The sequence below is a fragment of the Lactuca saligna genome, chromosome 4 (genome assembly GCF_052625555.1).
Source record: "Lactuca saligna cultivar CGN05327 chromosome 4, ASM5262555v1, whole genome shotgun sequence".
Taxonomy (NCBI): domain Eukaryota; kingdom Viridiplantae; phylum Streptophyta; class Magnoliopsida; order Asterales; family Asteraceae; genus Lactuca; species Lactuca saligna.
The window spans coordinates 83,188,210-83,205,405 of record NC_136420.1 but is presented as its reverse complement, the minus strand read 5'-3'; the positions used below and the strand labels follow the sequence as shown (position 1 = coordinate 83,205,405).

Sequence of the window (17,196 nt, the reverse complement as noted above, 5' to 3'; positions counted from 1 at the left end):
CTGATGATTAGGATAGGGTCACCGTGTGACCCCTTCAAATTTTCTATAATGACTTTTTAAAACCTATAAACACTAGTTTGTACCCATCAAAGGAAAAAAAATCACGAGTGACCATTTAAACCAATATACTAAACATTGTTGGACTACGATAACAATATTTATTATTATTATTATTATTATTTTATAAATTTGTTACAAATTCATTTTATAATCTCTCTCCCCAACATTTTACAACCCACTTTTTTTAAAGCCTAGTTTTATGGAAAAAATTTACAATTTTTTTAAATTTATTTTGACAACTTCAATTACATCATTTTTAACAAGTATGTTTTTTTACAAATTCATCTAAATACTGTTTATAAATATTTTTCCAACCTTTTTAATTACTTTTTTTTATATTATTACTTTTTTTTTTCCTTTTTATAATATTTTCTACATCTTTTCTTTATGACTTTGTTTTTTTCTTTATATTTTTTTTTTTATTTTTAAAGCTTTTACAAACTAATTCCTCTAAAGTTTTTGCATGAAAACTTTCCATAGTTGTTTACCCCTAATTTAGACCTAATTTGGAAAAGCGCGTTGATTCCACCTACGGAAACTGTAGTCGTTAAGCGGCGCGTGAGCTGGTTGGGATTTTAAGCCAGCAGGTCCCACCGTCCATGTGCCCCCTCCTCTGTCTCCAACACCTCCTCCCTCTCTCTCAATCATTACTCCTAATTTTCCCCCTTCCCTAACATTCAGAGCCACTCACCAGCTCATACACACAAACACACACACACTAACACTCACCACTGTGTGTATTATGTCAACATCCGACGCCAAGCTGCCGTCCGGTAACGGTGCTTTAGTGGTCAAGAAACCACCGGCGAAGGACCGACATAGTAAGGTTGATGGCCGTGGTCGCCGTATCCGTATGCCTATCATCTGCGCCGCTAGGGTTTTCCAGCTCACCCGTGAGCTTGGTCACAAGTCTGATGGTCAGACAATTGAATGGTTGCTCCGGCAAGCGGAACCCTCGATTATCGCTGCTACCGGCACCGGCACAAATCCAGCTAGCTTCTCCAGTGTTTCAGTTGCGCTGCGTAACTCCAATGCCAATTGCTCCCTCTCCGCCGCACTGGATCAGAAGCCCCCTTCCCAACACCTGTTCTCTCCGACTCCATTTATACTCGGAAAACGACTTCGGGCGAATGAAGATGGTCTTGACGGACACAAAGAAGATCATAATATGTCTTCCGGTACAGTCACCACCGCCACCCCTGGAGGATTCTGGGCTCTTCCAGCCAGGTCAGATTTCGGTCAGGTGTGGAGCTTCGCAGCGCCGGAGATGGTCGTGCCGTCACCTCTAGCGATGTCTTCGCAACAAGGGAGGTTCATTCACCAGGAACAAACAATGGGAGAGGCATCCGCGGCTAGGGTTGGAAACTACCTTCCGATGAATCAAGGGCATTTGAATTTGCTAGCGTCCCTTTCCGGGCCACCACCGCCGTCGTCTGGCCGTAGAGAAGACGATACTCGCTGAAATCATCATCTGGTACTTGCTGCAATCGTCGTCTATATAACTATATATGTTGCATTATCTGAAATTCGTGTGGTGGAAAATTGGTAGAATTTAGGGGTTTTACCCTTTCAATTGACTGAAGTATTTTTAGGGTTTTAGCCTAATTTTTTATTCTTGTTGGGAGGAAGGCGATGATAACTCGACAATGGGGATAGATTGAAGATAGAGGATTTGCAGAAAGGACCGCCATTTTTACTCTGTTGGACCCCATTCCCATTCCTGATGAAGCTTGTTGGCTATGGTGATGAACAAGTGTGATTTGATAATCTCGATCGCAATTTCTCGACGAATTTGCATCTGGTTTTTGTTTTGCCTCTCACCCTGTTCTTGAAATTGGATGGGGATGGGAGGGGAGGGGGTGGTTCTTCTCCATATATTCCATGTTTTTTCAAGCTTTTTTATTTCTTTTTGGAAAGTTTATATTCAATTAGATTAATATGTACGTGTGTGGGAATAATGTAATGTAATTTTGAATTAGTTTTTTGTTTTGAATAAAGAAAGACCCAATCTCCTAGTTATATTAGGCTTAAAGAAACTTGTTGGCTATGGTGATGAACAAGTTTGGGATTTACCCTTTTTGCAATTTTGATTTATTTCATGTTTTGCATATGAGGTGTTTGTGCTCTTGTACATTTCCACCATGACTTGTTCGTTTTGAAATGAAAACGAGATTCTAATTATATTGGTTCTATAACAAAATTATTGATATTTGTAGTTGGAATATGTCATTCGTAATTTGTAACATTTTATCTATAGAGACACTAAAGGAGTAGTGGTGCATCTTCAATTTTGGGCCCAGCTGAAATTGACAACAAGGACTGTCAAACCTACAAGTCCCATATCTATATCATGGGCTCATAATCTAAAAGTAAACAATATAAAAGGGTAGATGCTCCATGTTTTGTAAAGCATCAATTAAGAAAACGATACTACAATTCTTTTTTGAATGTAGAACTTTCTACATATCATTTAAACAAGAAATTGTTTCATTCCAATAAACGTTTATTTTTCTAATTATTCAATTAAGAAAACGTTTCATGTTCCAAACTATATAATCAACCATCATCATGTCTCAATTTGACCCCATAATATCGTCTCATAACAAGCACATCTCAATCATTGTGATTTCAATTCACAATCCAAAAGTGTTACGAATAGTTTTACTAAAAAGAATTTCAACACATTTAATTCCATGTATGCGAAGTTGTATAACGCAAAACCTTAATGATACTTTTCTCAAATAGGTGTAAGACCATGGCACAACCAAACGACCAATAATACATGTGGATGTGCTTATATGCTCAAATCCAAAACACTGGATATTATTTTTAGGGCAAAAGCCTTTTCTTTTGGGTTTTTTTAGTGTTACATCAAATACATGAAGAATATCATAAAACTAAACTAAAATAACAAGAGAAGGGACTCAAGTTTGAATACACTTTATTTTTGCAAAGTGAACTCACCTTACAAGTAACTTAATCGAAGCTCTTACCATCTTACTTCCTTAGCTTAAATTTCATCTACAAATCCTAAGAAATATATAAAATCTAATCCATATAAACATAGTGTCACAAATTATAAACTCAAAGAACAATCACACGAACACAAAACTTCCCAACATCAACATTTCATTTATTATGAAACAATTGGTTTTCATCATACAAGATACAAAATAAATCTCACTAAAATCACACTCTAACACTCGGATGTAAACAAAGAACCAAGATAATCATGAATGTGTGTTACAGAAACCCTAGAACTGAAACCATTTTTCACAGAGAAGAAGAGAACAAGATGAGAGCATCTAATAGAAAATATCTAGTGTTAATCTACAAATGACCTCAGATAACACTTTAAAACTCGGAGCAACTTTTAACCCATGGACTCTCCATGGACCCAGATTCAATCTTTAACATGCGTACATTCACACATGTATAGAAGAATATACAGAAATATCCCCTACACTACTTATAAATTAACATTATATACCCTGCACATTCAAATGATAAGTTTTCTAATTAACATAATACTTTCAACACCCCCTCTCAAACTTATCATTTGACACAATACTATTTTATTTACATGCAAACATATTTTTAAGACCAAGTCTTTTTGACAAAAAATCATGTTGAAAAAAAGTTAAAGACTTAGTTAATATATTTGCATTTTGATTAGAAGAATCAATTTTAACGATTTTCAAAATTCCATTTTCTATTTTTTTTGTAATGAAATGAACATTAATTTCAAAATGCTTTGTTTGTTCATGGAAAACAGGATTTAAGGCCAACTTTATAGCAGATTCATTATCACAAAACAACTTTACAGGAGTAAGATTCTTATATCCAAGATTATTCATAATTTTTAAAATCCATAAAACTTCACATGTAACAGAACCCAAAGCACGATATTTAGACTCAGTTGAAGATCTGGATACAATGCTTTGTTTCTTACTTTTCCAAGACACAATTGAATTACCTAAATACACAAAATAACCTGAAACAGACTTTCTTGTAGACAAACACTTAGCCTAATCAGCATCCACATAACCAGTAACATCAAAAGAACTTGCTTTTGATAAAACAATACCTTTTCCAGGACAATCTTTTAAATATTTTAATACTCTAAAAGCAACATTTAGATGAGATTTTTTAGGTTTATGCATAAACTGACTTAAAACCTGAACTACATAACTTATGTCAGGCCTAGTTATAGTAAGATAAATCAATTTACCAATAAGTTTTTGAAATTTTGTTATATTATTCACATATTCTGAATTATCCTCATTATCCCTACTAAAAACAAAATTAATCTCCAATGGAGTTTTAACTAGTTTACACCCTAACATTCCAAATTCATATAATAATTCTAAACAATATTTCCTCTGATTTAAACACATACCATCACCAATAGGCACCACTTCAATTCCTAAAAAATATTTTAACATCACTAAATCTTTTATTTTAAATTGAGCCTTAAGAAACAGTTTAACATTTTCAATTTCTATATTGCAATTTCCAGTTAAGATAATATCATCTACATATACCAATAAAACTACAATAGTGTCATTTTTGTTTCTTACAAACAAAGAATAATCACTCATACTTTGAACAAAACCAATTTTTGATAAAGAAACGCATAACTTTTCATTCCATTTACGAGGGGCCTCTTTTAAACCATATAAATACTTTACCAATTTACATACTATGTTGTCATTTTTAGTATGATAACCTTCAGGTAAGACCATATACACACTCTCAACTAAATCACCATACAAAAAGGCATTATGCACATCAAGTTGATAAAGGGGCCAAGAATTATTAATAGCAACAAATATAACAATTCTAATAGTAACAATTTTAGCGACAGGAGAAAAAGTCTCCTCATAATCAATGCCTTCCCTTTGATTATACCCTTTAGCAACAAGTCTAGCCTTATATCTATCAACCTCACCATTTGATTTATACTTAATCTTATAAATCCAATGACAACCAATAGGCTTTCTACCTTGAGGTAGATCAACTATATACTAAGAATGATTTCTATATAATGCTTCCATTTCTTCGTTCATAGCTTTGATCCAATTAGGATCAGTTGAAGCTTCAGAATAAGATTTAGGTTCAAAGGAATTGTTAAGATTAGACACAAAACATCTACTTTCATTAGTTAGACAAGAATAATTCACAGACTTTTCAAGTCCATATTTATGTGAACTTTCTACAACAAAATCATTAAATCTAGCTGGCAAACGCACGTTTCTACCAGAACGAGTGACTCCTAATACATGATCATCAGAAGGATTATTAGGTTCTAAACTACTATCCTTAGCCATAGTAGATGAGATAGGAACATCCACCTCAACCTGAGGTACATGTGCCTCGTCACTCTGGTTGTTGTACTCACTGGACGAAGACTTAACCAGATTGTGGACTGCTCCAGCACCATCAGATCGTGGGGTTATTCCTAAATCATCTACATTAATACTTTCTTGTAGAAAACTAGATTCTAATGGCTCATCATAGGAAAATGGGTCACTTGGGTTATTAAACAAATCAGATTTGTCTTCAAAAGATGATTTAAGCTTGAACGGAAAAACTGACTTATAATATTTCACATCCCTGGAAACAAAAACAAGATTTGTGTCGAGACTCAAAACTTTGTACCCTTTTTGCTCAGATGAATAACCAAGTAAAACACATTTTTTGCACGTTCAGAAAACTTATCTAAATTGTTCAGTTTTGTTGCAAAACAAAGACAACCAAAGACTCGAAGCTTATCAAAATTAGGAATAGTTTTATACACAAGTTAATATGGAGATGCTCCATTCAAAACTTAATTATGCGTTCTATTAATTAAAAACACTGAGGTTAAAACATCATCACCCCAAAATTTTAAAGACAACCCAGGCTGAAACATCAAGGACCTTGCAACATTCAAAATGTGTTTATGTTTCCTTTCAACAACCCCATTTTGTTGGGGAGTGTAAACACACGAGATCTGATGAATTACACCTTTGTTAAAGAAAATATATTTCAAATTATGATTTAAAAACTCAGTGCCATTATTAGACCTCACCTTTTTTTATCTTAACATCAAATTGATTGTGCAAAATGTTAAAAATGCAGTAACACAAGCAAAGACTTCACTTTTAGTTTCTAAGAAATAAACCCAAGTTGCCCTAGTGAAATCATCCACTATAGTAAGAAAAAACCTATATCCCTCTGAAGTGATAACTTTATAAGGACCCCACACATCAAGGTGAATCAGCTCACCTAAGCTAGATGACTTATGAAGACTAGAAGGAAATGAATTCCTTGTTTGTTTAGCCTTATGGCAAACTTCACAAGGTGGCAAGGACTCAATACCAAAGTTAAGCTTGGACTTTAAAGAATTTAAGGCTTGATCACATGGATGACCAAGTCTACAATGACATGTTAATTTAGAAACACAAAATACAACAGAATTAGCACAAAAAGAATTACCTGAAGGTACACTATCTATATAATAGAGACCTCCAGACTCACTACCATTCCCCACCATCTCCTTGGATTGTAAATCCTGAATTTTACAGCTATGTTCATTAAACACAACTTCACACTTACTATCTTTACAAACTTTATGAACTGGTAACAAATTAACATTAAACTCAGGAACAACAAAAACATCAAACAGAGTTAAAGAACTAGAAACATTAAGATTTCCAATTTTCTCAATTTTAGCACTGGTTCCATTAGGATGAGTAACATGAATATTAAGTTTAGATACATCCACAATATCATACAAAATAGATTAAGAAGCTATCATATGTTGATTAGCTCCTGAATCTACAACCCATTTGTTACAATTAAAAATGGAACTGCAAGCATTGAATAAGTAAGTACCTGCCATATTAGCACTAACAGATGCTTCCTCATTGCACTGCTTTTCACCAATCAGATTAAGAAATTTGACATACCGGTCCTTAGTGAGTTGATGAAACTCAGACTCTCCAGACCCAGAGGATCCAGAAGGTACAACAGATGAATTAGCATTAAAGGTTTTACCTAAATTGTTCTAACCTACTTCATTCCTTGGTTTAAAATCTTTAGGATAACCAATTATTTTATAACATTTTTCACTAGAATGTCCTTTTATCCCATAATTTTTACATTGAACAACCTGATCTTTAGTTTTACTACTAGTTGTTGGATTAGTGTCTAAGTCCATAACTATTTTGGTATGTACTTGACCCGATGGTGCATGGTCCTTTTGGGTTTCCTTCACCAAAGCAACTTGATAGGATGAATTATGGAGAGTAAGGATTAAATATGATTTATTAATATATTATGGGAATAATATATTAAAGGAGAAATCATATTGTTTAATTAATATTAGTCAATAATTAATTGGTAATTAGTTTTGTGACTAAAAGAGATTAATTAAACTTAAGGGACTGGAATTGTAATTATAAGATAATTGTAATTTGGGCCATGGATTGCCTTGTATTAAGGGATGGACGAATTCTAATGGGAAACCCATAAGGAAATCGTCCATGGGCTTAATTAAAGGAGTCTATGGGTTGCTTAGGGCTTAAGCATCCAAATTAGGGTTTCCTTGTTAGATAACCTTAATAGCCCAACTATATAAAGACCCCTTAAGGCTAAAAAACGTGGCTAAGCTTCTTGTAAGGGTTTCTACACGTTTTTGGCAGCCTCCATCCTTTCTCCTCTTCATCCTCTTGCTTATGGTGTTTGTAAACCATTAGAGGAGTGACACTTGTGACTCTAAGCCTTCCAAAGTCAATACAAGGAGATTTGGGATTGTTATTGCTACATAACAATCAAGGTAACACTATAAACTTATTCTCATGTTAATATGATTATATGTATGCTAGAATTAGAGTTTATAGTCTTGGATTCAAAGCATGTACAATAGAGAAACCTAGATCCAAGCATTAGGGTTTGTATGAGCACATAGGATGTCTTATGACCAAAACCCATCAGTGGTATCAGAGCCTAGCTTGGTTTCAATTGTATTGATGCATATTTGATCGTAATAAGCACTGAAAATCGATTTTTTTTAGTTTTGAAGGTTTGACTCGCCGAGTCACTTGGTGAACTCGCCGAGTCAGCTGATCTCGACGAGTCCAAGCCCGACTCGACGATTCAAAGTGTCTGACAGCTCGTTTTCGCGATTTTCTTCCTGTTTTGGCTTTGGATAATTACCATAAACTCGTTTTTGTGATAAAATCCGAATTTTTTCATTATTATGTGATTATCCTTACCTAAATAGAAGATAATTGTCAAAATTTAGATAATCACTTGTTTTATTAGATAAAGTTTGATTATTTGTAATTTAGATTTGAATTATCTTGTGAAATAGTTTTAATTTATCCCTTTAGGTTTTATAGTTTAAATTTGAACCCCAAAAGTTTTGTTGTTTTGAAATTTAAATAGTTAAAACCCTAATGTTTTGAAAAAGGTTTCAAAACTTGCCCTCAAGTTTTGGAATTTAAAAGTTGATTAAAGGTTTAATTAGAAATGTTAAATTCTAAAACCCTAGTAATCTTTTGAAAAGTTCAAATCACACCCTTATGGTTTTATTAATTAATTAAGGAGTATAATTAAAAGAGATTTAATAAATCCATAAAGGTTTAGGTTAATTTTTAATTGAATTAAAAGTGTAATTGTTAAAGTTAACCATATAGTATTTTAAAAGTATAAAATACACCCTATACTACATATAACATTAAAAGTCTAACATTATATATGTGTATGAGTAAAAGTCAGTCTTACCGTTAGTAGGCCTCATTCACGAAACTGGTCTATAAGGGGTGTTTAAGGAAATTGCCTATAAAATGGTGATTGAATGGGTATCCACTCTTACCCACCGCACTCTTGACTAGTGGAGGGTCGTTAGCCGAACGGGTAGGATAGGACGAAACCTTCCATTATAAGTATAATGAAATACAAAGTAACTAAATGTTTTTCAAATTCCCAATCTTAGTTACTTAGGCAAAAGTGAATTGATGCAATTCCATGAAATTACACTTTGTGCCCTTGCGAAGACGTTAGTGGAGCGTGTGTGGTTTACCGGCACACTAAATGGTTCTAAGCAAAGGTAGCAAAGGGTGACTCAATGTTTGTCATAGTTCGGTGGAGCGTGTGTGGTTTACCGGCACATCGTATAGGTGATTGTAACATGTGAGGGCACCATGTAGTTTGCATGGTTATTCACACCCGCATTGTGATCCTCGGCATCCCAGTCACAAACAAGAGGGGCATATCGAGATTTAAACATGCCATTGAAATGTTCAATGAATCTCAAAGGATCTAGGAGTTTTCATAGATTTAAAACTTAAATTTCTTTTTCGTTTTTCATGTTGGAAACTAGTGAATCGTCATTCACTTACCTTCAAATGTTCTGCAATTTGGGTTACGGCATCCCTCTCCTGAGTTGTAGGATATTGTGTTGGGTCCTAGCCTTGGAATTTCATTTGGGTGATTTACCAAGGACTCAATCAATCAACTAACTTGAATTCGTTTTTCTCCCGATGTCAAAGTTCGACAACTATGGTCTTCTCAAATCCCGTGGAACAAGCATTCCACGTGAAGATGATATTCCACGATTCGATCGAGGAACAAGAAATCATGCTTCACTTCCTCCTCCTCCTCCAATTATTCTCCCTAACCCACAAGTTCAAAGGCTTGAAAAGTTCAAGATCACTCAAGCCCTTTTGGCAAGTGAACATAAAGAAGGAAAGTCGGTGTGTGCACACGTCCTAGGGATGAAGTCACACTGTTGGGATCCGTTGTCTGTGAGGAAATGGCTGTTGATTGGGTTCTTCAGTCACTTCCTAACTCATGTAGTGAGTTCGCAAGAGAGTACTATATGATAGACCACGATGTGACCCTTATAGATCTCACCTACATGCTTATTGCTGCTGAACCAACAATGGTTTGGCGCAATAGAAAAGCAAAGTTGATTGGTGAATCTGCCTTCAAGACCTCTATGGATATAGACAATGGCAATGAAAGACATGCAATGATCGAAAAGTTTGATCATAAGAGAAAGGCGATGTCTGAAGTAGTTCCATGTGTTGTTCCAAAAGAGTCAATTTGCTTTTATTGCCAAGAGAAGGGGCATTGGAGATGAAGTTGCCCTATTTACCTAAGAGATCTAAGAGATGGGAGAGTCAAAAGTATGACTACGCTTTAGGTAAGAATCCACTATCTAACTCCATTGAGTTCCTATTCATTAATTCTTAATACATGATGTAATAAGATTGCATTTGAATGTTTTGAAGGATCGGTGAAAAGAAAGGAAGCTTGATAAGAGAGCAAGATGAATCTAATCACAAGAGATGGATCTCGATCGCATGGACTTGAAGATTGGATTTTGAGCTTAGATAGTTATGATAGAGTTGTTAGAAATTTTCTTTTACATAGTTTTCAATAGATTTTGCATTGTAAGGACAAATGTTTTTCCGCTGCTTTTATAAATAAAATAAATTTTGTTTGACTTATTTATTTGTTTACTTCCTTGCAATGAAATTGTTATGAAAATTGATGTTTGCATATTTCTACAACGAATGGATATGATTCTTAGTTATGTTATTTATGGAAGTGTCAAGAATTTACCAGTTTCTCATCGCCCAAGTTTCAATTGGACCAAAACTTGGAATCATGCAACTTGGTTGCACGATGAATGAGAAATTACGTATTTGGAAATTAGACTAACTCATTGACAAAGTGTCAAGTGAAAGGACTAGGAGATCGAGTACACAAAGTTGTGTGTTGATCGAGTTTACCATAAGAGTAACAAAGATATTCGTCATGATTTGCTAAAGGCTTAGTAAATATGATTACACTTACAAGATTAAGTGTAATTTTGAATTGATTAAAGGGTTTAGATCAATAGCAAAACGAATAAGAAGAATCAAGTAGGCAGAAAGATAAGAGTTTCTCCATTCTAAGAAGAAGGGAGAGTAGCTTTTATGCTTTATGATAGGTCTTAATGATTAAGAACCATATCTCAATTGATCCTCTAAGTGAGTCTTGGTACAATTGTATGGCCAAGAAGAGGAATCAAAGATTGAAGAAATGGTCAAATCAAGAAGTCAATCATACTTCGTTCCAAAACAAGTCTTAAAGTCAAGATTGTGACATTGAGTAAATAGTATTAAGAAGGTTTATAACATTCATCAATTGTGGAAAGTTATGATGCCGTGGATAAGATAGAGACCAACTAAGACCAAAATTATGAAGTGTTTTGTTTTGATATAAGCTACACTAACTTTTGAATATTTGTTTATCAAAAAAATGTTTTGATAAGAGAATCGTATATGTCAAGGAGTCAGTGGGAGTCTTAATAGTCTTGAAAAGTTTCAAGAACAAATCAAATAAGCCTTATCGATCATCACTAGCACACGAGTTGAGGTTTACAACCTATCGTGAAGACATTATTTTATTTCTGTGCCAATCCAATCGAGTTAATTATGCATGTGAGTCCTATGAGTTCTCATTTTAATGCATAAAAGGCAAGGACCTTGATCAATGGAAAGTACATTGATAGGAAAAAGGTGAGCTACTTAACTACTTGGAAGACGTGGTGGGCAGCTGTGCCACCATAAGGCAAGAAATCAAGATTAAGAAAGTTCGATCCATATGAGTTTGAATTTGTCGTAAACTTTGGTTTTTAACAAATTTACATGGATAGGAACACATACACTGTTTAAATCTAAGTGTCATAAGATTTCCTCCTTCATGAAAATGATTGTGAGAAAATGCTTTCACTAAGAAAGATTTTAAAAGATAGTGATTGTAAAATTGCATTCTCAAATTCGATCATGGTTACGGCATCCCTTTCCATAATTTGAATTGTGAGGTTTGGCAATTAGTCTTAATTGTTAAGACACACATATGAACTATCTAAGGCAAAAGTGTATAAGTTCAAGAAGCCTTGATAAAAGATTATCAAAGCACTAAGTATTAGAAACATGAACTTAAGAAATTCAATAAGTATTGTTTTTCTGAAAGTTAAGATGTTTATGAATACATGTCGAAGCTAGTGGGAGCATAAGTGTTATGTTTTATAATAATCATCATGATAGTGGGAGCATAAATGTTATGATTGTATGATTATTAAGGCACGTATTGCATAGTTGGCAATATTAATTATAGAAAACAAGAGTCATACTTTGCAAAGTTATAAGAGTTGAAAAGTTGTTTTGCTATAATGAAGGGAGAGATTATTATGCTTCATTTCAAATCTAAAGGATTAGGTTGTGGAATGTTAATAGATTTAGTCAAGGGTACATAGTGTGTTCTTAAAATTTCGATTATGATTACGGCATTCCTCTTCACAATTCGAATTTTGAGAACATAGCAAATAAAACATTATGCATCATGTCCCATACGCTTCGAGTATAGGATCGATTGCAAATGATTTAATGTTTTACCATTCTAAAATTTTCCAAATGTCTAGCGCATTTAGAGGGAAAAGGGACTAGAATCGGTTTTGACTAAAATAATTAAACAACTATCAAAGGACAATCCAAAGTTCGACGAGGATTGGTCGCTTGTGAGTAGTTGGAAGTATAGTATTGGAAATTATGGAAATGTTTCCATATTGGATGGACAATATCGACATCATTACGAATAGATAAGATTCTATTAAGAAATGAGTTGTCATATGGAAAATATGGAAGCGTGTCCATATTAGGAAGTAAATATTGAAATCTATGTCTAGATTAGAAACCTTTATGCAAAAGGATGTTCAAAGGAATGTACTTTGAGTGAGAGACATCATATCTAAGGAATTGTCTTGTAACAATCTACGTTAGAGGACTTTGTAATATCATTGGCAATAGTCTTTGTGACTTTGGTGCAGTGACATTACGAAAGGATCGTTGCATAAAGTGTTAGAATCTAGCATATTCTATAAGTAGCGAGAATTTGATATTCTTACACTTAAGAAAATGGATTTGGAGTTGTAAAATGAGAAGGATTGGAAACGTGTTCAATTTGTCTATTTCACAAAAGTAAGAACCATAGGTAAACATTGTGTGCATGCTAGGAGCATGGGACAAGTGTAATAATTCAAGTAAGAAGTTGATTACCCGAAACGACAAATAATGAGTAATCGATATGGTGATAAATAAAACGTGTTTTGTTTATACTCAAAGGTTTGAGGCCATATGGGATTAGTATTATTCTTGTGTTTCACTTTGCATGTTTTGACTTCCAGAATAATTGAGTTTATTAAGAATAATCGAATTATTCAAATAGGCCACAGTCGTTCATATGTTGGAAGTAGATATGAATGAAGACTTTCGTGAATTGGTGTGTGGATTGTCTAAAAGAGTATTAGACATAAGCAAATGTTTGCTGCAACGTTCATGAGTGCTTATGAATATGATTTGAGCATTGGATTAAACCCACGCTCACTTGGATCACTATCTCGAGTGATTAGTGAGACGATAACATCTTATATTCTTCAAACCGAGATGTGTGAGTTGTATCTTGCGAATCGGTTGCACATTGATAATATGTAAACGCACCAGTAACTTGGTGTTATAAAACATATTGTTGTGTGTAATTCGGTGAGTGAGTGCAAGCGAGCATTGTATCAAAGTTTATCCATTCCTTTTATCCAAAGTAGGATAAAAGCGATATCTTTGGGCCCCTCGATGGTTTAGTGATGACATACGTAAATGCTCGGCCGGGCTAGGGCTAATTTGATTTGTTCAATTAGTCTGTCATCATAAATCGGAAATCGAGATAAAGTACAAAGAGAATGATTAGAAATCATATCTCATACGATATCTATAATGGAGGAATATATGATCCCTTATCTAAGGACACGCGTATCTGATATGATCAGAGTTGACAACGGCTTTGGAAAGCTACGATTGCAGATCAGGATCTGAAGTCATATGCAGAATAGTTGTTAGAATTATCCAAGTGGGAGACTGTTGGATTAGTGTCTAAGTACATAACTATTTTGGTATGCACTTGACCCGATGGTGCATGGTCCTTTTGGGTTGCCTTCACCAAAGCAACTTGATAGGATGAATTATGGAGAGTAAGGATTAAATATGATTTATTAATATATTATGGGAATAATATATTAAAGGAGAAATCATATTGTTTAATTAATATTAGTCAATAATTAATTGGTAATTAGTTTTGTGACTAAAAGAGATTAATTAAACTTAAGGGACTGGAATTGTAATTATAAGATAATTGTAATTTGGGCCATGGATTGCCTTGTATTAAGGGATGGACAAATTCTAATGGGAAACCCATAAGGAAATCGTCCATGGGCTTAATTAAAGGAGTCTATGGGTTGCTTAGGGCTTAAGCATCCAAATTAGGGTTTCCTTGTTAGATAACCTTAATAGCCCAACTATATAAAGACCCCTTAAGGCTCAAAAACGTGGCTAAGCTTCTTGTAAGGGTTTCTACACGTTTTTGGCAGCCTCCATCCTTTCTCCTCTTCATCCTCTTGCTTATGGTGTTTGTAAACCATTAGAGGAGTGACACTTGTGACTCTAAGCCTTCCAAAGTCAATACAAGGAGATTTGGGATTGTTATTGCTACATAACAATCAAGGTAACACTATAAACTTATTCTCATGTTAATATGATTATATGTATGCTAGAATTAGAGTTTATAGTCTTGGATTCAAAGCATGTACAATAGAGAAACCTAGATCCAAGCATTAGGGTTTGTATGAGCACATAGGATGTCTTATGACCAAAACCCATCACTAGTATTACCAGACGTAAACCTATTATTAAATTTACTGTTAAAAGCTGCTGGTTGACTTTTGGAACTAGACTGGGAGACATTGGACAAAGTCCCATTTCTTTGAAGTGACTCTTCATGAGATATTAAAGAAAAAGAAGTTTTGACACTAGGGAGAGGATCCATAAGAAGTATATGGCTTTTAAACTGATTATATGACTCATCTAGACCACGAAGGAATAGCATAAGTTTCATCAATTTAGCATGATCATTTAATTTAACAACAGCCTCACAAGTACATTTAGTGAGACTGGTTAAACCATCAAACTCTTTCCATAATGCATCTAGTTTATTAAAATAATCTGAAACAGAAAAACCACTTTGTTTTAAGCAATTAATTATTTGATGTATATTAAAAACAACTGACCCATCTACCTTATTATATGTTTCAAACAAACTATCCCATATGTCTTGAGCACTATCAGAATAAGCATGGCTAGCATATATAGAATCACTAATAGAAGATAAAATCCATGAGCAGACTACTGCATTAGCTCTCTCCCATTTTGAGACCTTATTAGTCTCAACAAAACTCTTTTTGAAAGTACCATCAACAAATCCTAATTTGTTTCTAGCCTTAAGAGCCCTAAACATAGAGCTCCTCCATATACGAAAATTCTCATTACCAGTTAGCTTAACAATTATAATGGTTGTAGTAGCATTATCAGATGGATGGATGTAGAGAAGATCATCAAAGTTAGTTGCATCATCCTTTCCACTTCCTCCTGGAGGATCATTAGAACCAGCCATGGAAACAAAATCAAAGAAACAAACCAAAACAAACCAATGAACAATATACTGAAGTCAAGATGAGCACCAGTTAAAAGACAAGATCGAAGAAATGTAACTGGTGTACACAAGACACCAGGATCTCCCACAACTAAGATAAGAATAGAGAAGAAAGGAACAAGAAACTCGTACAGTGATCTAAGGCAGTTTTTTCGTTAACCAGAATTGACTGCTCACCTCCCTTGGGTTGTTCCCTAACAGAGTTATTTCAGACTAAGTCTGTTCTCTATTAGAGTTACTTTGACCCTATAATGGGATTGGGTGAGCAGACCAGATGTAACGCCCCGTTCTTAAAGTATTTAATTATGAGTCCCTGAGATTTAAGAGAAAGGGTAATTTTGGTCCTTTTGCGGGAAATGGGTTTTATCCGAGAAGGTTTGGACTGGTGTGTGTGTTGATAGAAGCATAGGGCTTCTCGCCACCCTCGTGTGAATGTAAAGTTTATTGAGAGCGGGTTTAGAGTTGAGGAGTTACAATGTTTCGAAGGTGATATCAATTATACCTCCTTAGGGGTAATTAGAGAAAAAGGTCCCATGCATGCTTGAGTTGGCTGGGTACGCCCAGCGTAAGCTGGACGTACGCCCAGCGTAGTGAGAGAAGAAACGCGGGGGGCAAGGTTGAGTACGCCCAACGTACTAGAGGTACGTCCAACGTACTCTTAGAATCCCCAAACCCTAATTTTAAGGGCAACCACAATATAAGGAACATAATGGTTCCCTCCTAAGCCTCCATAGACACTCTTTTACCCCCAGAAACCCTAGATATCCGTATTTCCTCCATTGTTGGGAGTGTTTGGTCTTCGAAAGCTTATTTTGGCAAAAGAGAAGCTAGAATAAGAAAGGAGAAGTTGTCAAAGAAGGAGAGGAACGATTGGAGCTTATAGATATGGAAAGACATCATCCTTTGGAGTCTATTTGAGGTATAAAGCTCCTTGCTTGTCATTCATATTGCATAGATCTAAGTGTTGTGAAGTTTTGACATCATTCTTGCCCCAAAAGTCCTCATCTTGATGCATGTTTTGAGTTGGTCGAGATTATCTATCCTTTCAGACCTTAGGAGAGGTCTTGAGTGAGAAAAATGAGGTCCCAAGGGCTGTGGTTGTTCCATGTGTGAGATAAGTAGGTCTTAATGGATTAAGAATTTGGATTAAGAGCTTTATGGACATCCCAAGTGATAAAGTTTGAGACTTTATGAATTCTAATCATATTTGGCCTAAGGATCTGAAGTTTGGGCTTAAGAGCTTAAATCATTAAGTCGTTATGTGATGTTGTTGAGTAGTGAGGTTACGCCCCGCATAACCTGTGAGTACGCCCAGCGTAACGGGCCAATGTACCGATCCCATATTGCGAACATTGTTGTACGCCCAGCGTACCAAGAAGAGTACGCCCAGTGTACCCCTCAGTGGCATTTTCAATTTGGGCCTTATAATTTGGGCTGCTATTGGGCTGTTGGATTTATGGGCCATAACTGGAAATTATGGATAGAATATTTTGGGCCTGATTATTATTATTATGGACCTTGGATCTAGGCTCATTTGGTGAGGACGACCCAATTTAGTAA

The 17,196-nt window shown here is 35.0% G+C and overlaps 1 protein-coding gene across 1 annotated transcript; it reads left to right on the top strand.

Annotated features, from left to right (window-relative positions):
• The first annotated feature begins 678 nt into the window (after positions 1 to 678).
• On the top strand, positions 679 to 2,144 carry LOC145042253 (TCP family transcription factor). The gene is made up of 2 exons (XM_078990650.1): positions 679 to 1,534; positions 1,690 to 2,144. Exon 1 carries the CDS (start codon positions 803 to 805, stop codon positions 1,520 to 1,522), a length of 720 nt encoding a protein of 239 aa, XP_078846776.1. The 5' UTR covers positions 679 to 802; the 3' UTR covers positions 1,523 to 1,534; positions 1,690 to 2,144.
• The last annotated feature ends 15,052 nt before the right edge of the window (positions 2,145 to 17,196 follow it).

Bases quoted from the DNA above. Each gene is read 5' to 3' on its own strand.
- LOC145042253 (XM_078990650.1), top strand. From the start codon at position 803: ATGTCAACATCCGACGCCAAGCTGCCGTCCGGTAACGGTGCTTTAGTG.